The 27,192-nt window shown below is 40.8% G+C and overlaps 1 protein-coding gene across 6 annotated transcripts in view; it reads left to right on the top strand.

Annotated features, from left to right (window-relative positions):
- Window positions 1-18,497: 18,497 nt before the first annotated feature.
- ptprz1a (protein tyrosine phosphatase receptor type Z1a) overlaps window positions 18,498-27,192 on the top strand; it is a 95,503-nt gene continuing 86,808 nt past the window's right edge. Inside the window, exon 1 of one of the 6 annotated variants that reach the window (XR_014277832.1) lies at window positions 18,498-18,788. Coding sequence is in view for 5 of the 6 variants with exons in the window: in XM_082540789.1 (XP_082396915.1) it covers window positions 18,728-18,788 (61 nt within the window). In the remaining variant the exon portion in view is untranslated. The remainder of the gene's footprint in view (window positions 18,789-27,192) is intronic. The other 5 variants (XM_082540789.1, XM_082540790.1, XM_082540791.1 and 2 more) reach the window with 5 other exon arrangements.

Below are 27,192 nucleotides of genomic sequence, written 5' to 3'. Positions count from 1 at the left end.
AAGCAGCCGGCCCATAACCAAGAGACAATACCACCAGAAAACTTTGAAGACCAGCAACAATTAAAAATGCTTCACTATATTAATTATGCATTCATGCTTTTGTCTTCATTCTTTTTTTTTCCTTTGGGAGACCAGAATAGGGGCGCTGTAAGGTTTAACATTCAACAGGTCTGAGTCTGAGAGAGCTTACAGTGAAGAAATTACACATGCAAACTGTGCTTCAAATGCTTCAGTTGAAAATTCAGTGAGAAAGAAAATTATGTTGCAGGATGCGAATTTCAAGTGATTATACTATGATGTTCACCTAATAAAATCAAGCTTCAGTAAAAACACAACAAAACAGGAGTGAAAAACAAAGATCAAGAAAGTTTGGTTCAGCTTCATCTTGCAGAGCATGTTGCTAGGAAACTCTGAGTTACAGCTTGGAGTTCCACTTTGCAGACTCTTTTTCTTTAGGGCCTTTCTACACTCTCCTTCTTGGTTGCCTGCAGAACACACATAAAGCAACTTTCTGAAAGCACTGAGGTGAAGTTCTACTGGCTGGCAGTCCTGTCAGGTGGCTCTGTTGTGCTCAAACATGCCAACACATAGCTCCATTTTCACCATTGGGAAGTTTTGTTTAGAAACAGCTTTGAAAAATCATTCTGTCATACTGAAAACTGAAGGACATGAAATCACAGTCACCCCCTGGTGGTCAAGATTTTTCTTTACTGGTGAATGTTGCATTTTATATACCCAAATTTCAGGTGGCACACTGGGCATCTCTGAGATATAAAAAAAATATTCAAGGATAATATTTAATCACTGAAACAAAAATTTTCTATTCAGAATACAAGTCAATAACTGTAATTTGACATCTTAATCAAAGAATTATCCAAAGGTTGGATGTATGTTACATTTCTTTCTGCCTTTCTGTAAAAGAGAACTCAATTGTATTGTAAAAGAGAATTCATGGATAGCATCAATAATTATATTTCAGTGTTAAAAATACATTTTAGATTAATGAGCTTGCGTTTACTGGAGGATTACCTTTTACAAAAACAGAGTGGGTTGTCCCCATGAAAAACATATTATACCTTTTCTGCTGATGCTAAAAAGCTTATTATCCTATGAATCCTCCTTTGAGCTTTTGGTTACACAGGAGACGACACATCATGGTAATTGCTGCAACAGTAGAGTAACAGCTTTTGGTGGAGGCAGTATGATGGTGTGGGGTCGGATCTCACTCACTTGAAAAACAAGGCTTGTCATCATTGGAGGTAATCTCAGTACAGAGAGATCTTAAGATGACATTCTGCAAACCAGTGGCAATCTCGAGATACTTGGTTTGGTCTGGGACCAAACTCCTTGTAGGATCAGTTTGGGCATGCTGTTCATACCAGTGTGACCAACACAGCCACACTTGGTTACTTGATGAAAAATTGTATGCGATTCCACAGCAGTGTGTGATAAAGCTAGTTACCAGCCATGGAGCTACCAGGCTTCCTGTCATGGTCCAAGGTTTTTCTGGGTATTTTTGCTGTCTTTTCTCACTCCTCGCCACCAGGGCACAGTCAGAGTCTCGTCCTCGCCTCAGTCCTCACCTGTGCAGCATCACTCACCTGCCATCCATCACGTGTGATTACTTTTGTCCTACTTAAGGCCTGATTCTTTGCTGGATCGTTTTGCTAACCGTGGTATTCCTCTGTTTGTTGTCAGATTGTGTGTTCATCAACCCCTGTGAATCTCCCCCTGCGCTTCTCTACCCATGTTTGCAGGTTTCAGGTTTTTCTAGTTCTTGCTCTCAGGTTTCAGGTTTTGTGTTTAGCTTTTCCAGGTGAGGTTTGTCTTGGTATTTTTCAATTCCCCGTTTGCCTCTTGTTTTGTAGTGTTTGTGCAGCCAATTCACTAGCTGGGCCCACATCCTCATTTTATGTTAGACAGCGTTTTAGTAGGGTTAGGTTAAAGGTGAATGGCTTGGACATGAATTGAGCTGCAGTTTGGGGAAGGCCTCGAAGGAGACTGGCGACGACTCCCAGGCCTGGCAGATCCCCATGCACTAAATAGAAGTGAAGAAGTTAAAGAATTGAAAAGGGGAGGGAGGGTGGGGCACGTAAGTGAGAATGAACAGCTTGTAGGACTGGGGGAAGCTATATAGATGAGAACCGGAAGGAGCGTGTTTGGAGGAGTGGACCCGCTCCTGAAATTCCGATACTTAAGCTCCAACAATAAAGGCTCACGTTTTGTTAAACAGCAGACACACAAAACAGTTCCGTTTTGTGTGTCTGCATTTGGGTCCGCTCTCTTTCATCTCCAGTGGTAGTGCACAATGAAATCTTCCCCCAAGGTTATATATTAATTGAGGAGTTATCTTAGCCAAAAATGAACATCAAGTTGAAGGATCACCATTTTCACACACTGGAGGTGACACAGTACACATTACAAAGGCAGGAATACGACAGATATAATTGGACTAACAGTCAGAACGAAAAGGACCCAGAAATGCACAGCTAGATGATTTTGATCATGAGATTAGTCAAATTTAAATTGGGCAAGGGTTTAGATTTTTCCAGAACCCAGCATTTATTCATCCCTCCTTATAGATAATTTACCTCAGACACTCATCATTGTCATCATAGATTGATCAGCATTTCATGGCAGCCATATACCGACCTTATTTCCAGTGATGGTTTTCTCCTAAAAACTCCACAGTAAACCATGCCATTTCCTTTGTAAAACTCACTGGCAGAGGTGCCTGGCTTTCAAAAGCTGACATTAGAAGTGCTTTCAAAGTCCTGCTAAGTCACCCTGACTTCTGGTGCTTGTTTGGAGTCAAGTAGAAGGATGCCTATTATTTTGCATTTTGGCTAACTTTTGATTGCACAAGCAGCCCTAAACTGTTTGACTCACTCTCTGAAGCCTTGTGTTGAGCTCTCTCCAATAACCATTGACTGCCCATCTGACTGGTCCATCTTCTTGATGATTTTCTGGTCACATCTCCTCCCACATCACCTCCGACTCCCAGGTTATCTACCATGAAGTCAGTTTTCAATGAACCTGGTGTCCATTTTGATATAAGAGAAAACAGAGCGCCCTTCTACATCCCTGGAGGTATTTGGCATAACCCTTGCTACCATGCAGTTCCAAGCTTCACTGCCCATCAAAAATCTCAATCACATTAATCCTCTCCTTCAAAACATTCTCCTTGCTCCCTCTTGTTCTAAAAGACAGTTGCTCTGAACTGTAGCTTTGACAACTTCTCATCACCGACTGAATGGGATCACTTTCTTGTATGATGATCAGCTACCCCACACCAATGACGTTCATCTCTACACAGATGTTGCTCCTTCTGCTGACTTTGAGTGTTATTATTGCCGACGGTGGTTCTCTGCAGCAATTTCTCCTGGATTTTTCCAGTTCCAGTAGTTATTGCAGGCTTATTATTGGGCCATGAATGGTCAAAAAGACCATTTTCATCCACTCTGACAACTTGCTGTAGTATACATAATTAACAAACGCTGAAGCAATTCCCCTTCTATCATGCCTTTTGTGCGTCATCTCACATGGCTGTCAGTCACTCACCAGTTTTTACTCAGAGCAGAAGATATCCCAGACCATTATAATGCCATTGCTAACTCCCTGTGTTGTCTTGACTGTTAAACATTCAGAGCCTTTGCCCCTCATGCAGAGGTGCCCTGACACCAGTTCCTCTATTTTCAGCCACAACATTCGAGATCTAAACCCTAGCATTGCAGAACTCATCCACCTTTCCCAAGAAGATTTTATTGACAGACTCTTAGCGGGCAATCTGACCAGCTACTGGGCTGATTGGATTACATTTCATTCATTCCACAACATTGGTACCATGTATCATTTGCACATTGATTACTGTCCTTTAAAATCCCCACAATCAAAGCACATCTCAGCAGGATCCATTTCTTTGCCAAAATGTTCACAGGTTCCCCTCGCTTAACCTCAACATTATCTCAGCTGTCACAGTTCATCAAAGGTCTTTGACACAGGCACCCATTCAACCCCACAACATCTGCCCCTAAATCTGGATCTTTTATCCTTCTGCATTTTCACACCCAGGCAGAAGTATGGTCACTACTACCTGCCACGTTGCTACCAGAGCCTGGTTTCTGTCATGGTTCTCAAGATCTGGAGAGGTTGTGGTGTGTGTGTGTTTTTTGTCTTCGCCTCTCCCACCAGGGCGGAACTGGACCTTGATTCCCTGCCTCTGAACACACACCTGTGGCTCATTCACACTGATCCTGGCAGACTACTTAAGATGGCAAGAGAGGCTGCTTCCTCGCTGGATCGTTACATTACCTAGCGTCAGTGTAGCCTAGCCTTTGGAAGTATTCCTTGTGATCACCCAGAGTTTCCTCCTAATGTTGTTTTTCTCTGTGTACAGGCCTTCTAGATTCCCTGCCCGTCTTCCCTGCCGTCTGGATTTCTGTGGATGTGTGTGAGTGAGCGTGAGCATTTTGGAGTGGACATTCAGAGTGAGTTGTGGATTAAGTTGGAGAGGAGTGTATGTACCCCGCCTTGGACCGTCCCCTCGGACCCCCCTCCACCCCCTGGAGCCCCGTGTTATCTGTCTCACTGTATATATGTAGATATTCTCACTTGGTGCCACACTGTAAATAAACCCTCACCTTCTCTCTAAACTTCAGAGTCCTGCGAGTGAGTCCTCTGCCTAATAATCTGTGACAGATTCTTTCACATTTTCATCAAGTTCTCTCATTTTTCTGAATTTCTCGTAATCTTTTGTCTGGCCATTCCTTCCACATTCGTGCGGCAGCATCCACTTCTCGCAAAAGAATCCCTGACCGCTTAATCAAGCTCATGGGCCACTGGTCATCATAAGCCTACCAGTTATACATTTGCAAAAATCTCCAAGACCTCTGCCATGCTCAATCAGTACTACTTCTAGGGGATGTTTTGATGCACGCTCAATCACCCAGCTAAGGATATCCCAAAAAGCTGATTCTGTCCACCTGGACGTAGCGTTTTCAGTGTGTACTGAAAATTTCTTTAGTTGATGTATTAATCACATCACTTTAGTAATAGTAGTAACCCTTTCTGTACTCAGTATAGAAAGCTCACTCTTGACATCAGTTGTATGCATGTGGAATGTGATCACAAGTGGGCCCAAGTTTTATTGCAGCTTCACAGCAGACTCATTTTCCTCTTGAAGGCTGTAGACATCCTGTTGCAGAGGAGATGACAGTTGGTCGGAACCTAGACTGAAGAGATAAGGATCTGCTAATAATTGATCTGCTGTGGAATGTTCTTTGTTTGGGAGGTATAAAAGGGTTCAGGGTGATGTCTTTCCCTCAGAAAAATGGGTTAGGTGTGTGATCTAAACAATTTCAGTGTTTTCAAGCTCGCCTGTTGGTTGCAGTTTTATTCAAGAATTTCCATAACACGTGAAATGAGAAATTTTTCATCACTCATCCAAGTGTCTTTTTCAGTCAAGGATATGCACATCCTCATTATTGAAAGCATGGCCACTGATCTGTAGGTGTGAATAGACAGCAGAGTCTGTTGAGTTGTGCCATCTGCTTAGCCAGTGGATATTTGGTTTCCTCTATGTGTAAATCATGGTAATTGTCCTGGCACTTAACAGCATACACTATATTACTCTGTTTGTGTTGGCTGAACCAATCCTTGGGGATGGACCTATTTTTGGCATAGTGTTTTTTGGGGTTTAAAACCCACAGAGAAGCAGTGTTTAAAGAAAATGCGTCTCTACTGTTCCAATACTCCTGACACATACAGGTTTACTAAGGGTTTTTGCTAAGACAGCAGTTGTCCTTCTCTCCTGTATCGGTTGGAGCTTTCTTTAGGTGCGTTCCCAGCTTTGATAAATGTCCAGCTGGGATAACCACATTCACTCAGGACCTTCTCGATATGATGTTCTTGAAGATCAGTGGTCGTGACAATTTGCATATTAATGATCAAGAAACGGACCTCACAGCCCATTGTTCTTCAGTGGAGCTAGTTTCAGTCATTATTCAAATGTGCTGTTTATAAGCGTGGGGAAACCTGCAGTCAGCTGACACCAAAGAAGTCCCTTGGATGAGTGACAAAATGTTTCTCCCACTGAAAACTTTACGTCCAGATGAACAGAATCAGCTTTTTGGGTACTTCTAGAGGATGCTTCTCTCTTGTGATCTGACTGCACCTGGAGCTACTGCCAGTCCCCTTTGAGCCCTTTCCCCAAACTGCAGCATCAGTTCATGATTCTCCATTCACCATTTTCAAATCTAAATAAGGATGTGGTCCCAGCTAATAAATTTTCCTTTTATTGCTTGGGAACTTCCATTCTCAAAAGAATTACATGGTTATCTTAGGGTTAAATAATTATGCTTTTTGGGGTGGGAGATGAGTAAATGTTCAGAAGTTCAAATTTACAACAAATCTCAACTCCCCAGCAGAAAATAAACAAACAAAAAATACTGAACTTTCCAACCTTCCTGCCCCCAGTCACTTTCATTCAAACAGTTATGGTGCTGTGAAGCTATGTGAAGTTATATGTTCACTTATGGCTTTTATTTACACAAAGATTTGGTTTTTCGTATCAATTTGCTGCTGCAATTTTTCTCCTCCACAAAACAGATAAATCCCAGCAGTTATGCCAATGTTCAAAACAGGTCAGATTTCTTGTCTGTTGGCAGAGCCATATGTTTCAAATACAAGCTGGGTTATTGATTGCAAAGCTCATTGTTGCTGCAGGAGATGTTATGAGGAAAATCAGAGATTGTGTAGTTGGAGTGAATGCAGAAGTACCTCAACACGTTTCTGCCTCTTTAATAAAGTCATCTGTGACCTAGGCTAGCACAAAATAGAAAGTTTTTCCATTGTGTGTCTGATAATGTGTGTGGTGGTCCCAGCCAATACATAACATATCAGCCCTCTTCTCTCCTAAAAAGGATCTTGTTGTCAGTTAAGAGACCACTTAGCGCTCTTATAATCTCATCAGAGTGCAGATAAAAGCAGATCAGACCTGCTGTTTTCTGAAGCCTCCTTCACTGGAGAGGCTGGAGAGGAGCGTTTTGTTTGCCTGTTGGTATGCAGAGAGCAACCGAGGTGCACAAAAACGCTGGTAATAACAGTACATCTTTGTAAAGGTTCAAAGGCTGCCAAACAACCAGTCAACCCAACCAACTAACTGAGATTCAAACAATGGCAGAGAAACATCAAAGTTGAAGGCAGAGCAAAGTGGCCAGTTCCCATCACCTAAATCAATAAAGACTGGGCACAAAGTAAACACAAAGTTAACAGAGGAAGCCACATTCACATGTTACTAACTGCTTGTTTGGAGTCAGGATGAAATGTATTTAATCAAACGCTTAGTAACTGTTTCGTGTAGGGGCTTGGATGGGCTTGGCTGACTTAGGGTGGCTGTAGCTCAGGAGGTAGAGCAGGTCATTAACAAATCTTTGGTGGTTGGTGGTTCTATCCCTGGCTGCTCCAGTCTGAATTCAAAATATCCAGATTAACCAGTCTAAAAGCAGAAAGAAAAAAATTAAACACAGAGAGTGAGAACAAAACATGGGATACAGAAGAGCTGCCTCAGGAAGTGTGATAGCAATGGCACAGATTAGAGGATGGAAGGGTAATAACCCATTTAATCTTGAAATAATGATAAGAAGTAAACTCACACAGAAAGTTCATATTATATGTGTAATTATATGGACATGATCTGCAACAATGCTTAGGAAGATGCATCTCAGAGTAGCATCCACATGGATGGCAGAACCCAAGGTTTCAAGCAAAACAATGACCAAACATGAGACTGACTTCTGTAAAAAAAAAAATGTGATTCATCAGACCAGACCACCTACTTCCACTGCTCTGTGGTTCAGTTCTGGTGCACAGGAAGAGGAACCCCCACACCGTCAATAACAATGTGCCAGAGGGACCAAGGCTTGGCAAGCCCCAGACCCAGGCCAAGACACACACACATCCCAGATCACCGGCCCCACACAAGTAGTAGGAAACGGGGATGTAAGAAGACCTGCCTGCTCCCCTTACTGCTTATCAAATCAAATCAAATCAAATCACTTTTATTGTCACATCACATGTGCAGGTACATTGGTACAGCACATGTGAGTGAAATTCTTGTGTGCGAGCTTCACAAGCAACAGAGTTGTGCAAAATACAATAATGTAAACAAGCAAAATACAAGAATGGCTACATCTGAAACTAATAATATCAGTGTTAAATGTGAGTGTATGAGGTATAAAAAGTGAGAGGTGAAAACTAGAGTACCATTCAAACTGAGGGGACAGATGCAACACAAACACTAAAGCCCTGTGTATTTTGACTACTATATTTCTTTATGGGACGTGTGTGTGTGTGTGTGTGTGTGTGTGTGTGTGTGTGTGTGTGTGTGTGTGTGTGTGAGAGAGAGAGAGAGAGAGAGAGAGAGAGAGAGAGAGAGATTAGTTGACCTCACAAACACTTGTGATTTTGGCCTGGCAAAATCAAAAGATCAAAATCTACAGGATGCTGCAAGTTCTAAGTACATTCTCCACATTTCATTTGTTTAAATGTAAACATATGAGCTCTAACACTGAGTGTGCTCTGGTTTAAACTTTACCTCTGCGATAAAGCATTATTTTCAATACTGTAGTTCAAGGAGGATCACTAGCTTTTAACCTGCATTCAGACTGCTACCAGCCACCGACCGACTTTTTCAAATGTAGTGTGAAACAAAGAATGACTGATCCCTCAGTTAGGAAAGGCTGGGATAGGGGGGTTTACACAGTGAGTGGGGTTATACAGAAGGGGGGAGTATAATGACACCCAGTCTGGTTTGTGTGGCATGACCTCATTACCTCAATCCATGTATTCACTGTAATTCAACTTCTGCTGTTGTTTGTCATTTTTAAAGCAATTACAATTACAAATTCATTTAGGGAAGATTGCCTTTTCCCTTTCTGCCTCCTCAAGAAATATTTTCTAGCACCATCTTATTTTCTTCCTTTGTCATCATTACAAATGTAATGTAGAATGAAACAGTTAAGACTGTGAACTAATCCAGGTGGACAAACAGTAACTGTATTGACCTGAATTAACCCGAGGTTAGGTGGAGGGGCAGAACAGTACAATGCTTGGGTGAATTTCTACGCAACAGTAAAGCTTAAATACACATCAATAAAAACTGGATGAGCTTATCTGATGTCCTAAAAAAAAGGACTGGAGAACCTTCTCTCAAGAGATTCATTCAGTGACTGGTGCTTTTTCCCATGTAACATCATCTGTGGGTGGAACATTCCAGTAAATATGAAAAAAAAAAGAAAGCTCGAACAGATGACCTGGTCTGATTCAATCCCTAGACATCCCTAGACATACCTACCTTCTACCTCACCCAGGTCTAGGTTGTGGGGCCGCAGTTTAAGCAGAGATGCCCGATGTTTAGCCTCTGCTTGATGAAACCAACTGGACCACATCACCTGCAAAAAGCAGTTTCTGTTTCAGTAGTCTCAGACTGAAGAAAAAACTTGACAGAAGACATTCCTGTTGCAGTCCAGTACCTACATGGTACACCAGTTTGACTCATCTGGGAATGCGACATAAAAAGATCTTGTATAAATCACCTTTTTTGAGTCAAGTCATCAAGTGAATGCAGAAAGTGATCTTTATAATCTAACTTTGTGCTTTCCTGTAAATTCACCGCAATACTGCAGGCTAAGGTTATTACTTACATACTTCATTTTGTTTTGCAGGACTTTTCACAATATAAAAAACAGATTGCAAATTAAAATTTCCAGTTCATTGAATGCCACTGAGCAGTCTTTACCTTTAAATAGAATCTCTCTTCTTCCTCTCCTGTATGGTCTTTCTTACATCTTTTTCCATCTCTGAATGCACTATCTTGCTCGCTTTTCTCTTCCCAGAAAATACAGCAGCTGTACATACACACTATGTGACAAAAAGTTTGTGTGTTTGCTGATATTTGTTAGGCTGGCTCACGTTGGAGGGGAAAAATCACTCCCATCAAATCCAGATTGCAGGAAAGTCACTGAAAAAGCACCCAAAAAATCCCTGAATGGTTGCTCTGCGGGGGTACAACTAATTTTATTAGCCTCCTTGGAAACATTCAGCCTAAGAAATGGAAAGAAGGTCCTGCATAAATCAAAGGTAATCCAGAGTAAATTATGCAAATATATTCAATGAGATAAAGAGGGGGTAGTGTGCTCATTTGTTGTGAGGTTAAAAAAAAACAGTCAGTGGTTGAAACTGAATTGAGAAAACTTAAATGCTTGTAGGGCTCAGCATTTTAGGAAACAACAAAGGGGTGTTGCATCAATTTTAACTCACTGAGACAATAACAAAAGAAAATCTGGTGAGAAAAAGCATACATGACAGGTGGGGTTTGTTGAAGTTATCCCACCTCTTTCTTTTCTTTTCTTTTCTTTTCTTTTTTTACACACATCCAGCAGTTTCAGTTCATTTCAAACAAAACTAACAATGCTTAGATTGTTTATGAGCTTTGTTAACTGAATAAAGTACATTTAAAAGTTCGATATAATTTATTTATTCAATATCGTTGTTATATTGCAGCTTCAATAATGATCATTAATCTTTTTTTTTAAACTTCAGGTCAGCTGAGAGAAGTAATGGATGGAGGGAATTTTATTTCAGTCATAGAAATACTAAACAAGGAGGAGGTCAGGTCTTAGACTGAAATGGCAGGAAAAAACAAAAAAAATAAGATGTATTTAATTTTATACGCTATGGGACAGATTTATTAAGCTGGCCAAATTATTGTCATGCTACAATCAGAAAATGATCTATCTGTAGTTCTACATGACTTTAGAGCTACTGGGACACACCCACCTCGGCAAAAGCAGAACTGCATTCCTTTGCCCTAAAGCCATCCTTTGAATGAACTTAACTTGCACTTGCAACGGTTGTTTACAGCTGACAGAAGGCCATGGAGTATAGAAACAACATATGAGCACACCTCCTGCCCTTACAGGTCAAATCGCACTAATCCCTCCCTTTCCAAAGCAACCCTGGTTGTCTGTGGTGGCTTCTTTAAACTATAGGGATGATTTACCTGACATCGGAAAAATACTTCAACTTTCTATTTATGATACAACATTAATGTGACAAATCATTACTACCAGAACTTTTCTGGCACTACACTGTAAATGCCCAAGTCAACTACACGGAAGAGTTACATGTGGTAGTTCATTTAAGCTAGCTAGCTGATTCAGCTTTGCTTTAATGTTTAACAATTTCTTGTTCTTCATCAAAGGATAATGCCAGTTTCTGAAATTTGTTCTGGAATTGTTATTTACATCTTTCAAAGTTTAACAGAATTTATATTCTAGTTCCCAAGTATGTTATTTTCTAGTATCTAGTTTGGTATTCATAGTTCTTGATTTCTGGTTTATTTATGTTTGCTCCCATTGAGTCTAGCCTGCCTCTGTCTCATCTCTGTCTCCTGTCATTAGTGTCCCAATTTTTCTTTACCCTCAATCTCCCCAGTAATGTACCCATGTCTGTCTGGTCTATCTGAGTTCTATCTCTGCAAATGCATTTGTAGTCCTGTCCCTCTGTTTTCTCCCTGCCTGTTTCCATGTTCATCTCTCTGTGTTTTGTCCCTTTGTCCCCTCAGCCTGTCATGTTTCCATGTCTATCTATCTCGATTTCCTGTGTCAGTTTCACGTGTGGTAATCTGAGTATGAGTTTGAGAGCAGAGAGCATTGGAGAGGAGAGCGTGGGAGTATAGCCAGCGAGACTCGAGTTGGGCCTGGTAGAGTATGAAGCTTGAAATTTGAACGTTGCTAAAAGGGAGTTTTTCCTTCCCACTGTTGCCAGGTCCTTGCTCATACGGGGTTGTGTGATTGTTGGGAATCTTCTCTCTTTTATTCAACGGTCAATATAGAGGGCGTAGAGGTGAATGTTGTTGTGATTTGGCACTATATAAATAAAAATAAACAAGTTGAAATAAACAAAAATGGGCTACACACAGTTCTGTATTTTCAGAGTGAATTGGGATTTCTTTGTCATGTTAATGTTTTGGTCTCCATTTCAGTGCAAGGTGGAAGCATAATTCAGCAGTCAGAGGGACAGCAGCCCTGAGAACTCCGCCATCACACTATCAGCCATTCCAGTCAATTACTTATCACATTGTGTAAATGATTCTGTACCACTAAGTAACCACAAAGGTGGAATATGATTCACTTTGCTCGTTCATTTACCCTTGCTTTCACAGCACAGGCCTTTGTCTTTCAGACAAAGCTGCTCAGTTCAGCAAACTTCCAGCTGGCTCTAAACACACTACGGTCCCAGCGTATTATTGTGTAAAACAAGAGAGACACGATTAAATCCTGGCCTTGCCCTTAAACCCTGTGCTCAAACCCTCCACTGCATCCTTCATGCAATGGAGCCACTGCACTACTGCGTGGTCTGAACAGAGGGTGAATAATCATCCCAGAAGGTAATAGTGGAGAGAGTCAACAGTCTGCTGAATGGCCTGGCACTCCTCCACAGTGCTGTAGTGAGCATCTTGCTCGGACAGCTTACGAGTGATGTACAAAATCAGGCAGTTGATCCTTTTACCCTCTAGAACAAAATAGCCTTCTGCTTGAAGTTTTTCCTTCCCACTGTTGCCAAGTCCTTGCTCATTTGTCTGCAAAACAGAAGAGAGAGAAAAGTGTGATGGAGGTTTGTGTCTCCTGAATCCAAAGAGGGAGCTAGTTTCACATAAGAGGGGCCTGAAAGGTAAAAGCTCTGCTTCCTATTTTACTACTTATTGTAGGAACCACTACAGGTCAAATGTCCAAGGCAGCAGCCTAAGAGAGCAAAGTGCTCTATTGCGGGGATATGGTACTCTGAGCTCTGATGACGATGAATGGATTATGACACCATCCAGGTAACCAATCACAGCTTAGCATCCCTCTGGCAGGTCCAACCTAACATCAGCACCCTGGTCGGACAAACTGGATTTAACAACATGTGGGATTCCAGCAGCTGTGCTGCAAAGTAGGTTGATCTGGTGGCGATTAGTTAACTACAACACTTCTGATTTAAGAAGCCTTATTAAAAAGGAAATAAGGAAGAAACAGGTGAGGTGAGGAAAGCAGAGAAGGCGTTGCCTACTGTTGCTACTGCAGCAAACACAGAGCATGAGATAGCCAATAGCTTAGATAGAAACTCAGGTGAATCAGAGGCTCTTGGTGCTTCTAAAGTGTTTACTGTAACATGTTACTGCTGCCATCTCTGATAAACTAAGCTAGAGATTCACAAACTTCGCACACTCTGTCACACTACCATTTTCTTGATGAAACAAATTCACCTCTTATAACGAAGTTATCAAGAACATCAGGAGGACAGCGTCACAGATCTGTGACATTATAAGCATGAAACTATGCAGCTGCAGGATGGTTGCTCTCCTTTTCTTCTCTCAGATGGTCAACCAGGGCATGCACAATGGTGAGTAACCATGGTTACAGGGGGGCACTCAGAAACTCTCATGATCCCCAGTAAAAGATCTCAGGTTATAATAGCCATGCAAAATTAATTATGTACCCAAAGACTAAAACCTAAAGAAATATACTGTGAATATAGAGACATTTTAACAAGGTCAGTCCATCATTCCCTCCACGTCTCACTGTCATTCGCCACATGAGCCTTGAAGTCTGTACACATCCTTACCAACGAGCTCAGCTCCATCAACTTTAGAAGCCACTGTCCACTGACAGCCTTGTCATAGTTGGATACTCAGGCTATGGTGGACTTGGGATGCAGTAGACTATGGTCCATGGTCCACCAAACTGTGGTTTGTCTGGGGGGCACTTCTGGAGGAACAGTAGGTGGAGGTCAGGTGTGTGTATTGGGACATTCATAAACATGAGAACCCTCAGGACTTGACAAATCGTCAGTATATTACGCCTCAGGAGTGAGAATGGGCTGGGCCAGCTGACCTAAGAGACCGAGAAGGTGTGTAGGGATGAAGAAGCTCAGAGAGGTAGGGCGGGGCAAGATTGTGAAAGCATTTAAAAACAAACATAAGAATTTTAAAATGAAGCCTAAAAGACACATTGTGACAACCTCTAAATGGACTTCAATACTGATTAATGGAAAACCACTGACTGTTCAGCAGATGTTAGGCTTTTTAGGGCTGCCTTTTTTAGGCTGGTTAGAGTCTAAATCACAAATTATGTAAATATTACCCAACCTCTTTGTGACATTGTGGCACAAGCTGGCAACTGAAACTTGACAGCAACACTTATTTGGACAGTAAAGGGTGAAAATGTACTGATGTACTACAGTTCAAGACTGGACATGGAAAAGGCCAAGCTGGATACATTCAATACCTTGCAGCCCTAGTAAAAGCTATTGAAAAAAAAAAACCTAGCCACATTGTAATGTACCACCCACTAATAGTAAGCACAAATCACAGAGTGGTTACATTTCTCAGCTCATGTGCGTTCATTTTTTCCCCAGCCAGAAAACCCAGAATCTGCAGCATTTTGATAAAACCACACAACACCTATTGAACAGAAGGGATTAACATGGCAGTTGGAATGACTTCCAAAGAACATGAGCCATATGACTATGCTGAGGTGGCTGTAAAGGACATCAGATTGAGACCAGACCTGAGGACAGAGCCTTTAGAAGATCCTGATCTCACCCGATTGGGAGGGTGAGAAGGGGAACGTGGTCTCATTTGCAGTGGTACAACAATCCCCACTTGGGACATCGACTAAACCTACAGACATGAAGCTATGGGTCGACGATGGTAATTACGACAGAAACCTTACCACAACTCACTGAAGATAAGACATTATGGGAATGCAGAAACAAGCAGGAGCCAATGAAATCAATGAATGGATAAAAAAGGGGAGCTATACAGACGGATGGGCTCTTGTTCACATCATGGGAGAATAGTGGCACCAATGAAACTTTGTCAGCCTCTGATCAAGCAAGCACATGGCCCTGTGCATGTCAGTAAAAGGTTAACTCAGAGAAATATGGAAGAATTGTGATGGTACCCACAAATGGGAGACATTTTGTAGAACTACATTGCTCACTGTCTCAAGTGCAATGAGCACAACCCTTTCGTGGGAAAGTTCCCAGACGCCCCATTCAAAGACATTAGCATTGACTTCACTGTCATGGGAGCTGAACACAGAACAAAGGGATAAATATACTTACTGGTAATGGTGGACAGATTCGCTAAATGGGTGGAAGCAATTTTCTGACTGTGACTATGATAGGGAGTGCCAAGAATCATCAGGTCTGGCAAAGGGTCACATTTTAATAATAAGCACTTATCTGAGGTTGTGAGAGCTTTAGGAATAACGCACCGATTCAGGGCAGTATATCATCTGGCATCTCAGGGTATTATAAAAAGAGCAACCAAAATGACATTGGCACGATTGGCATTAATATCCTCACTGCAGAGTAAGACACATTTGACTCCACATGAACTCTTGACAGTGTGTCCAATGCCTGGACCCCAAGACTGGGAACACATCTCCTTGCTTTAGACAACTGGCAGATAGGCTGTGATGAGCACATGACTGCTCTAACCAATCTGACTCGAGATAACTCTAAACAGGTCCAGATGCCTGTAGTAAAGGTAGCTGACTGGGTGCGAGTAAAAGTTCCCAAAAGGACTTGGGCTGAGCCCAGATGGACTGGACCGTATTGAAGCCACTAGGCGCCTTCCCAGCTTTGACAGATGTCCAGCTGAGATTTTCCTGATTTGTCTATTGACAGTACAGGCTAGAATAAAAACAGGTTTTATGTCCAGTGTTGTAATTTTTGTTTTCATGGTGTTACAGTGAGGCAATGCTACTTTCACAGCATAGTTTGTCATTAATAGAATAAATAAGACTTTTGTTGTTGTGGCAGAAAGAAGACAAAAAGATAATTTTGCAACACAAATCAGTGATGCAGATTTAAAATGTACTTTAACTGAAATATAGCAAAAGTTCAAAATGTTCTGATAATGTGGGGACTTATAAAGTGTCTGCTTATTTCTATTTGTACTCTAAATTGCAAACATAAATAGCGACATTAGCTAATGTAGCTTAAACCACTAGAAGTTACTAGCTAATTTGAACTTTCTGATCCACTAGTTGGTATAGTGTGAGCTGCCTGCTAAGAAGCTGATATACTGAATTTTACTTCCAAGGATCTAGACTTTCTTTTAATTTTTTTTAAATTGAGCAAGTACCTTGAGCAATGGTTTCCAGGCTTTCTGAAGGTCTTTCAAAGTTGTTGTGGTTTATTTTACTGGCTTTTCTTCACTCAATGTCAGTCCAAGGGATCAACCAGTGTTGTATCTACACATAACAGACAACTTAGCAAAGAATCTATTTTTAACTAAACATCTGTAGGTACTAGCAGAAAGCTCCCTCAGAAAGTTCAGGCTGTGTTGAAGAATAAAGTTGCTCATACCAAATGTTGACTTCCAAGGTAATTAGTACAAACTCTGTTTTTTACCTTATATATTGTATTTTCATGTTTGGTTGCATATTATAAATAAATCACTGCACCTATTTCCCTAACAAAAACAAATAAATGGGTGGTTCAGTACTTTTGCACAACAGTTTCCAAAACATGTTTTCAACAAACTAAACTAGTTACCTCTATTTTTAGAATGATCTTAAACCAAATACTAAAGGGTGCTGGCTCCCGTCAGTCTTGTCCCAAAAGCTTATTTTTGAGAGTCTGAGCCTTGTATGTTAATTTGTGTCCATTAAAATTCAAAAATATTGTTAAATCTGTATTTCAACTCTGGTGAATAGGTTAAGTCCAAACAGCAGACCAGACATCTATGCAGTGCTAGCCAACACAGTGAGGACCACCACAGCTAAATTTAAAAATTGCAAAAATTGCACTGCAACAAGACCATCCCCTTATGAACACGCACACACACACACACACACACACACACACACACACACACACAGCATACTGTACATTTGCACACATATTATACTGTGCATAGCTATTTCATCCAGTTTGGTTGCTAATCTTGACCCAACCAGACTCACACTCCCACCACTTTGAACCAAAGTAGATACTTTTGTCATATTTTTAATTAATTTAATGAAGCCATACCTTTACAATGGTATGTCATGTAAATGGAAAGTAATTATGTGTGAGTTATTGCATATCTCAATGTCACCATGCATTGCTTACAATATCCTCTAGTGGATTCCAAGAATAATAATATGAAGCTTAGTCTAAGCCTAAGTACATACATGTGCATCTGCTTAGAAATGTGTAAAAACTTACCGTGGATCAAAGAGTAAATGGTAAATGGACTGGTTCTTTTAAAGCACTTTTATACGCTGAGCACTCAAACCACTTTAGCAAGGCCAGGTGCAAGTGAGCAGATGAAGGGGACTCCTTTTTTTGTGACATACTTCTTGTAAAGACAAGAACATTAAAACAAATTCTACTTACATTTCAACTGTAAAACACACACAAGCTGTCACTCTGATGAATTAAACCTGCTAACAGTTGTCTTTGGCCACTGAGGACTGGCTTACATCCTCACCAAGTCTCAGTTATAGCATAGAGGCTAAGAGTAACCTGGTTAACAATAGAACACAAATGGATTTCCACAGTCCCTCTCTGTACGATAACTTTGAGAAAGCAAAATGTACCTGGAGTGGTATAGACTAAAGTGGTGGAACCGGGTCTGCTTTTCTGTGTAAGTATTTATTTACTCTTGTAGAGTCCAAAAATAAAAACGTGGAGCTGGAAATGAGCAGTTACTTTAACATCTCTGATCCTGGACCAGGATTTACTTGGCAATGAATCAATACCAAATTTAGTAGTATCACCCACCTCCATTTGATAAACACGGGAGCTTCTTGTTCCAGAAAATCAGATATTTCACAGAGAGGTTTGAAGTCCCTTGATCAGCCAATTAAATGCTAGACAGACCACTTATGCCTGAAGTGCACTTGTATAGGCGATAGGACAGGTCTCAGCAGGTTTGGGGGATCCCAAGAACAATCTATCCAGCTTACTCATCAACCTTATCATATAATTTTTACTAAACATAGTTTTCCCTTTTAATATTTCACTTAAATGCAAACACACAAATTCTTGAATAACTAGATCAAATGATATAATGATTAGATTAAATCGACTTATTTATGACCTTAGTTTTCTCATCTATTTACTGCTGTCATATCTTATTTCCATTTGCTGTGCCCCCTTTCCCTCTTAATATGTTTCCTTCAGTGTTTCCTAAGTTATGTATCTTCTTTAGTTCTTTATTTTCATTTTCTTCTCCCTTGTTTCATATCCTTATTACTTTCACTTCTTCTTAATCTTTCTCCCCAACCAAACCAAACTTTAAAATGTTTTTGCGCTATTTTAATTCCTATTCTACCCTGACACAAATGTCAATTAATAAATACAAAATTAACGGCTGAATGAAGTCGTGTAATTGCCAGTGTCTCTATTAATGGTCGTGTGGAGGAATTGAGCCAGTGAAATGTGGGCGGCGCACCGCCTCGGTGTGGCCGCTCCTCTCCAGTCAGCCAGACTGCGTGAAGAACAACGGACAGAGCGAAACGGCGTCGCACACTGGGACCTGCGAGCTGTACTACACATACGTAAATAGCCAACTCACAGCCTGCATAGTACAATATGGAGCTGTGAGGGTCGTGGACCTACTCTCTCTCGCTCTGCATAAAAAACACTACATTGTTTATTTTCCGCATTTACGAGTATTTCCACCAACATGGAGACTACAGGCTTCTGGCTGCTACTGGCTGCACACTTTATCCTTATCTGCCAACAAGGTAAGGCATGTTGTAATTAATGTTAGTGTGTTATTCACAGAAACACTTAATAGTGTTTCAAAAGTGCGGTGGCCTTTTACTTGCTGCGCCAACTTTTAGGTGATCACTAGCTTTAGGTAAGTTGAGCAGTAATACGCTCTCTCAAAAAACAAAACAAAAAAACTAAACGAAAAAAATCTTTTTGTAGTCTTTGTATTTTGTTAGCATTAGAAAGTTTTTTTGTCTGGTCTATATATATTTATGAACTCATTTTCCTAACTGTGGCTGAGATGCCACACACACACTTCTTTTCTTAATTACTCAGTGGGATCTCAGATTAAAATGTTCTGAGGCATAGAGTGTCACACATAAATTCTAAACTGGAGCTGTCAAGCATGAAAAGAGAGGTCTGGACACGGTCTAACTGGTTTATTAAGAGTGTCAGACGCTCTGTATTTATAAACAACAGCAATTGAAACCCAGTAACACATTACACAGTAACACATTATATATATATATATATATATATATATATATATATATATATATATATATATATATATATACATATATATATATATATATATATATTCATAAAACTCATGTATATAAAATATGATGTTTATATCAGAGATGTGACTTTTAGTTTTGTAGCTGTTAGTTTCTGTGGCTATGGAGACGTTTCCAGTTTTTATTTATGTATTATTTATTGATTTATTTTTTGACTGATGCCATGGGAATGTGCAATCATCATAAATGTTTAGGTTTAACTGTTTCAGTCTACTCGCACGCAAAAACTATACTTAACTGGCAAGTTAGTTGGCAGATCTATATTCGTCTTTCCACCAGAGGAACTCAGGGAGTCTAGAAGTTCCAGGCAGGCAGTTTTAAAAGCTTGATGTAATATCTCAACATCTATGAACTTTTGAGGTGGGATTTTACAACTGCATTTAAAATGCAGTGAGATGGTGATCTGATGGCACACTGTTGGTGCACTGTTGCCTCATAGTAAGCGTGTCCAGACCCGTGTAGGATCCTTCTGTGTTGAGTTTGCATGTTCTAATCATGCTTGTGCTCCTTTCCTTCAAGAAGTCTAATTTTTTCTACCAGAAGAAAATATGAAAACTTATTTTTTCAACATTATTTTGACAAAGGGGCAGGCTTACAACTGGAGTTGGTCCATAGGCATTGCACAGTGCTGGCCCACTGCTCCCAATGCTTAAGATGGGTTAGATGTGGCTATGCTATAAATATTAGTAAAAATTATATATTGTCTTAAAATATTAGCAAGGTCATTAAAAAGAAGTAACTCACAGCCAGTCTTTGTTTATTGATTTTCATTTGGTTTTGCTGTTAGTAGCATTTAGTAGCTCTTCTGGTACTTTAATAATTTTACATGACCATCCACTGCAGGCAATGTTGTCTTTCAAGTTATTTGCTGAACCCTAGAATCAATTCCTCCGTGTTTAGTTGCTGTTCTTTCAACACTTAAAAAAAAGACTGATAAGTTGGTCCTTCTTCTTGTCTCCCCAAAAGGAATTTGTTTCTTGCACCATCTCCTAGTACTTCCTGGGACATGGTGCAAATTCTAAGTTGCTTAATGGTGCACTATATTTCAATATAAGTCAATATATTAGAGCCAATTTATAGCTTCTATGATTACTGTTTTCATAAAAAATGGAAATACAAAAATGTCTTGCGTTATATTGGTACCTCTGCAAACTTTAAAATCCACAAGAATTTACAATTCTTGTGAGGGGGGTTGTTTTAGCTTTCTGAGAAGGCAGCACAGGAATGGTGGAAGAAAAGATGTACAAGGAGAAAACTCAGCACCATCTGTCCTCCCATAAGATACTTTTGAATGGGCAGTGCAAGCCCCGTGCCCTACTGTGTCTGGGCTCATAGAATCTCCTGCCCACTTATTGTCTAACAGAGAGTCTGCTGACAGATGGCGGTCACAGTCAGCCTGTCTGACACTAAGGCACATGGAGGAGGAAGCTGTGGTAAATGATCACCACAGACTACCTCCTGTTTCTCTTTCTTCTTTAGATTAATGTTTTTCCCCCTCTATTTATTTTATCCCTTGATATCTGTCCAGTGCTGCTTGGGGAGACTGGGAAGACATCCTTTGCTGCCCAACTGGTAGTCTGGAGAGAGGGATAAAAAGAGCAGATTTCCAGTTGTGACAGCGGGGATATTTGATGACCAGATTAGGTGGTATTAAGCATTAACTCGGGCATACAGAGAAGCCATCGGTTTAAATCCTCCTGAGTCTCCCCTCTTTTCTTTCCATGGGCCCTTGGCTGAATGCTGGCTGGGGTTATTTGGGGAAACAAGCAGACGGGTATTTGGTGGAGGTCAGCTGAGGAGGCCAGTTGGTCGAGCTCAGCCCAGTGAATTATGCTGTGAGAGGGGAGATTTGTTTTGAAATAGCAGGAAAGGGGGCAATGACATACAGAAGAGAGGTCTAAGGGGTAGAATGAGGTGGAACGATGGGGTGCAGAGCAACACAGAACAGAAGAGGGTAATGGGTGTTTTTCTTCTTTTTTACAGGGGATGGGAAGGTGGGGAAGTGTGATTCACGATGGCAGTGTAATTTGTCCGAGTGGTGGTGAGGACGAGAGGGCACTGTCACACTGTGAAGCTGGTGCTGAAGTGTGAAAGCACATTTTGTTAGGAGTGGGGAATAAAGTAAAGAGTAAATGCACACATTTGCCCTCCAGTACCACAAGATTGTAGGCTCACAGAGTGATAGAGCACAGGTTAAGCAGCTCTTCTTCCTTTGTTGCATTTTAACAGCCCCAGCAAAGCCCACTGTGCATTTTGGTTCTCCAGCCTCACTTTGTAGTCCACTTTTGTGGACTATAAAATATGTCTTGGCAAAAATGCTGAGGAAAGAAACATACATGTTTGTCTCTTTCTGCTCTTATGAAACAAATGAAATAACAAAACTGTGAAAAAATGTGAGTAAAACAATACGTCGATTTACAAACACATATTCTCTTACAACATAATATGTGTCGGTCTAGGTTTACAATCGTCCAGATCATGGTAGTCTAAGGAGCTTGAAAAGAAAGTGACTGAACTTCTTTAAGTTTCTTGAAGATGCTTCATCTCTCATTTAAGAAGCTGCTTTAGTTCTAAAACCAAATGGTGGATTCCTAGGTATTTAAACCCTAGTGGGAGTTGTCCTGTCGTGTCCTGATCATTGACCCAATATTGATCATGTGACTCATCATATTAGCCAAGGTGTGAAAAAATGGCACAATTACCAGCAGAGGTTTTGGGTGAAACCTCTGTGAGACCTTGCCTCACCCTATCATGTGACCTATTGTGATCACCTGACACAAGATATGAGTGGGGGTTAATGCGCCTGAGAAGGGATCTTAAAACTGCATTGTAGCTGGCAGACAGTTGATGTCACCCTCTCAAAAATGTTCAAAGATGGTCGTCCACAGTGGATATAGATAGCCTCTTTCAAACCATCTGTCTTCTGTCCAAAATGTGAACATTGTCACCCTTGAACGAGTGATCTTTGAGCTTTAGATGCAGATGTACAGCTGTCTTGTCCTGTCAAGGTGGCTCTTCTATGTTGTCCCATGTGGAGCCGCTGTTTCGTTTCTCCAGTGTCTGAGCAGTCCTCACTGCACTGCACAGTATACAACATTTATAATATCCCAGTAAAGATTGGACGTCGGATGTGCAGGTCCATCGGTCCATGACCAATCCTGGACATGTATACAATGTGCAAACTTGGTCCACAATTTGGATCTCCAACCATGACCCAACTTGGACTTTGGGTCCTTTTTTTTTTTCTTTAGATGTCATTTGGACATCTATGACAGGTGCAAGAAATTTACATGATAAATACATTTTTTTTGTTTTATTTTTTTACAAATATCAACATTTTTTGTTATCAACATGATGCATATGAATAGAGATTATTTATAAACAAACAAAGTTTATTATGCGTTAGCCTGTTGATTTACTCAGTACATGTGGGTATTTATTTATTTTTTTGTTATTTACATTTTTTCAGTTTTTCTTTGACTGGGTTATTTATTTCAATTAATCAACTTATGTTTTTGTAACCAGGTTAAAACAGATTTTCTTTTTTTAAGTTTTCTTTAAATGTGTTGAAATCCATGTTAAAATGTAAAAATAATAATGGCATTTAGTATTTAGAATTCTTTTAAAAAATTATTTTAAAAGGAGTACAATGTGTTTAATAAGTTTAAAAGAGCAGTAATAATAATTTTTTTTCGGGGCCCTCAAAGCGCTGTACAATTCCACTATTCATTCACACACTGGTGGAGGCAGCTACAGTTGTAGCCACAGCTGCCCTGGGCCAGACTGACAGAAGCAAGGCTGCCATATCGCGCCATCGGCCCCTCTGGCCATCACCAGTAGGCGGTAGGTGAAGTGTCTTGCCCAAGGACACAACGACCAAAACTGTCCGAGCTGGGGCTCGAACCGGCAACCTTCCGGTTACAAGACGAACTGCCAGCTCTTTGAGCCACAATCGCCACACAGAGAGCAGTATCCTGTTTTACTGTGAAGAGCTTAGAAAGAGGTTGTGATCGGTTGCAGGACTGGGAGAAGTTGTGATGGAAAATATGAGAAGTTTGTAAAAGTGTTTATATATGAACTGGACTATCTGCTCGACAGTCTTTATCAGTGCACACATTTTGCAAACTGCCTGTGAGAAGCTGGGGACATTTCTGCTCAATCTGCTGCTCAAATCCACCATGCAGCTGCTTACCTTTGTTTTAGCTTAAGAGCCCGCGCCATCTTGGAGAGCTCCACTAATTACGCTGCATTCCTTCACACATAGCTGTTTCTGTACAGAAATCATGCTGCCCACCCTCTGGAAACATGGGACTACAGTGCCTATAGAAGCATAATAAAAATAAAAAATGTCTAAAATGAGTTGAAGTTTGACATTGAAACAACGTCCACAACAACCACATTTTACGGAGACCAACACTAGATGTTCAGTAGATGCTGAAAAAAAAAAGTTGCCTGGCATTACAAAACAACAATGTAGTGGGATAGAGAGCCACATACATACACTTAACTGTTTCATCCAGAGGTGTGCTGACTCTCCACAGGCAGAGTTCTTCATGTTTTATATTTGAGAAGCAGCCCCACATGCCTCCCCTTTTGTTGATTTGTTCATTGATGACTGACTTCTCAAATTGTCCTGTTTGGAAGATATCGTTTCATCTCTCAACGAGCTGAATTTCAAATTGCAAGGACAGCACAATAATGGCAACATGTTCTCACATTCCATAAGTCCCTGAAGCTATGGGTTGCATGACATAGACACCAAAACCATGTCTTGCACTGTGTTATAGGACTGAGAACAGTATAATGTTACTGATGCGGAAGGGAAAACATCTTGTTGGGCTTATTCAGACACACTAGCTACGCCCATTCACAACTTTCATCACTATTTTTGAGTGACAGAAAATGGGTTCAAATTCCCTTTGAATTTGAAAGCGTGGAGGGGAAAAAGTAGAACTATTATAGCTGAGCAGTTACATGCTGAAGATGATGTAACAGTGGGCATATCACCATTAAAGACAAAGTCACCAGCAGAGATATTGAGCTATTAGGCAATGGCATGAGACTCTACTACCCACCAAGGGAAATCTAGATATAGTTTGTGATGTTTTCCATTCTGTCACTAGTAAACTGGAGATAATGTAACCCCATTTCCTCTTCCTGAGTATAATCACACCTCTTTGGATCACTCTACCCTCATTCAGCTAGTGTGTTACATGTCCCACCAGAGACAATAAAACACTGACTTACTACACAAAAGATGCATATAGCTCATCTCTCCTGTGTATAAACATTTAGAACACAGGAAGCTTTCATCCACATTGTGTAAAGAAAACCTCTGAAGGACTGTTTTGATGCAACAATGTGGGGATTGCTTTGTGATGACCATGGAGAGGACATTGATTGTCTGGTGGATTGTGTAACAGACTACATTAATTTCTGTACAGATAATGGTGTATCCCACCAGGACTGTACATCAGATTCTTGATATCAAGGGTGTTCTTAAGCAGAATAGGAGAGCCTTTTGAGTCAGGAAACAGAGAACAACTGAAGAGTATACAGAGATAGCTGAGGAGAGGCATTAGTGAGGGGAAAACACTTTTCCATTACTACCTACTCAGATTGACTTCCCAGGTTTGCCATGGTTCTCAGAGTTTTCCATTAGGTCATAGTACCTGGTACCAGGTACTAAAGTAGTACCTAATCTGCCTGGTTCCAAGCCCCCAAATATCACACTGGGAAAATCAAACAGCTGGTGATGGACTTTTACAGGCACAACCATCCTCCTTCTGCACCAGTGAACATTCAGGGAATGGACATTGAGATGGGGGACTCATAAGTACCTGGGTGTTCACCTGACCAGTAGATTGCATTAACAATTCAAAGGCCATCTACAGGAAAGGACAAAGCAGGCTGTATCTGCTACGGAAACCGAGGTTATTTGGAGTGCAGGGTCAGCTCCTAAAGACCTATGGGGGTGTCCAAACTCATAAGCTGCATCCTCCTGAGGCCGCATTTGTTGGCCGATTACGTCACAGTGTCGCGACGAAGGCTGTCCAAATTTGTAGACTCCTCCAAATGCGGCCGACAAGTGCTGCCTCCTTTTCCAATGTCAATCCAAGCTCACCTTTTAACATGTTACTTACAGTAATGGAGAGAACAGCATCGGTCAGTTTGAGTCTTGGTATTGTTGTTATCTTAATAGGAGCAACTCTGGTCTTTGCTGTAAAGCACAATGCACTTTATCATCTTTGTTTACGTGTCTTAAATACGAACAGTGACAGTAAGAATATAAACTTGTGTCAGAAAAGCCATGCAACTCTGTTTTTACAATTTGGTCAAAGTCTTTAGGAACATAACAGTGTGATATTATGATTTTCTCTATGTTGTCTAAGTTGCTATTGTAGTTATTCCACATTGGCCTTAATTCACTGGGAAGTGGATCATCCCAGCTTGTGCCTTGTTTGCATGTCTCTTGAAGCACTCTTTTGCCTGTAAGTAGAAAAGGGGAGATGAATCTCAATGGGCCGTAAAGGGATTCAGCCATAGACGGGATGCCTTGTCTTGTAGCACGTTATTGTTGGGGCGAAAATGAAACCTGATTGTCTGCATCAATATGAGGCATCAAATACTACTCTGAGTTTGTCTGGTTTTTGGGGATGATATATCCTGCGGTGAGGAATATACCACTTTTCTCCTTCTTTTGCTTCACTGTGCACTTCCTCTGCATCACCCTTTTCTACGATTTCAATCAAACTTTATATGTTATTCCTTGTACATTGGGTACAGTTTGGTTTGAGGCTTTGAAGCCGCACAGTGGCCATTTGCTTATTGTCTGGTAAGAAGGGTCTCTCCTTAAATGGAAGTGGCATTTCATAATGTCCTTCAGTGTTTTTGTAAATCCCTTCCTTTTAACATGTTAAGAAAGAGAATGTCATCTTGAGACACTGACCTGTTATCCTTGTTATCGTCCTTAAAGTCAGACTCAATAACCTTGATTGCATCAGCTGGAGTCACTAGTGGGAGCTCTTTAACTGCAACTCTGACACAGAGTAGACATACTAGAAGAGTCATCGTAAGACAATGCCAGGCGTGCAATTCTCCAGTCCAATGCTGTGCGAACTGCATAAGGTTCATTCTCTCCTCCTAAGATTACTTGCTTTGGAGGAGCTTAGCTTATTCCTGAGAGCAACTCTAGCCAATTAAAAGGACAACTTCACAGTCTGGTGGTTGCAGCCTATTCTGTGTTGATCTGAATTTGTGGCTGGTTTGTTGCTCATTTACCATTGTCATAGTTGAAGTTGTGCAGAGTGGAGAGCCTGAAATGATGTGATCAGGTTGCACATGATCTTGGCTTCAGAAGACATGAACTTGGCAAAGTCCTTTAAAACTGGAAACTTCCCACTTTCTTTCATAAACTGAGTAGCTTGACGATTTCACCTTGCAGCTGCCCAGTTTGGTATCATTTGAACAAGTTTTTGGTTCTCCTCACAATCGTCGAGAATATTTAAACCTTCCCCTGAATCCTGTGGAGTCATTTGTTTGGATCTTTGGCCAATTTGCCAGACTTTCTCTGAATGCTTTCTGTACATCAAATGGATGTTGTACATGCTAGGGCTGGGCCATATCATACCGTTCACGGTAATACGGGTATAATGTTTTTGGTCATATCGCCCTGCTCTAGTACATGCATCCCTGTATGCTTGACTGTCATTTCTGTAGAAGATGCCATCAAGCGTTTGTCAAGCTGGACCTCCTATGTATTTCTTTAAGTAGTGCAGTTTGTTAACAGGGGAGATGTGCAGTAAAGGAAGCTTTCCACTCGTTGAATTGTATTGGTTCACATGTTGTACATACT

This window comes from Aulonocara stuartgranti, assembly GCF_965226115.1.
Source record: "Aulonocara stuartgranti genome assembly, chromosome: 7".
Lineage (NCBI taxonomy): Eukaryota > Metazoa > Chordata > Actinopteri > Cichliformes > Cichlidae > Aulonocara > Aulonocara stuartgranti.
The sequence above is the reverse complement of the archived record's forward strand: the minus strand, read 5'-3'. Positions and strand labels throughout refer to the sequence as shown.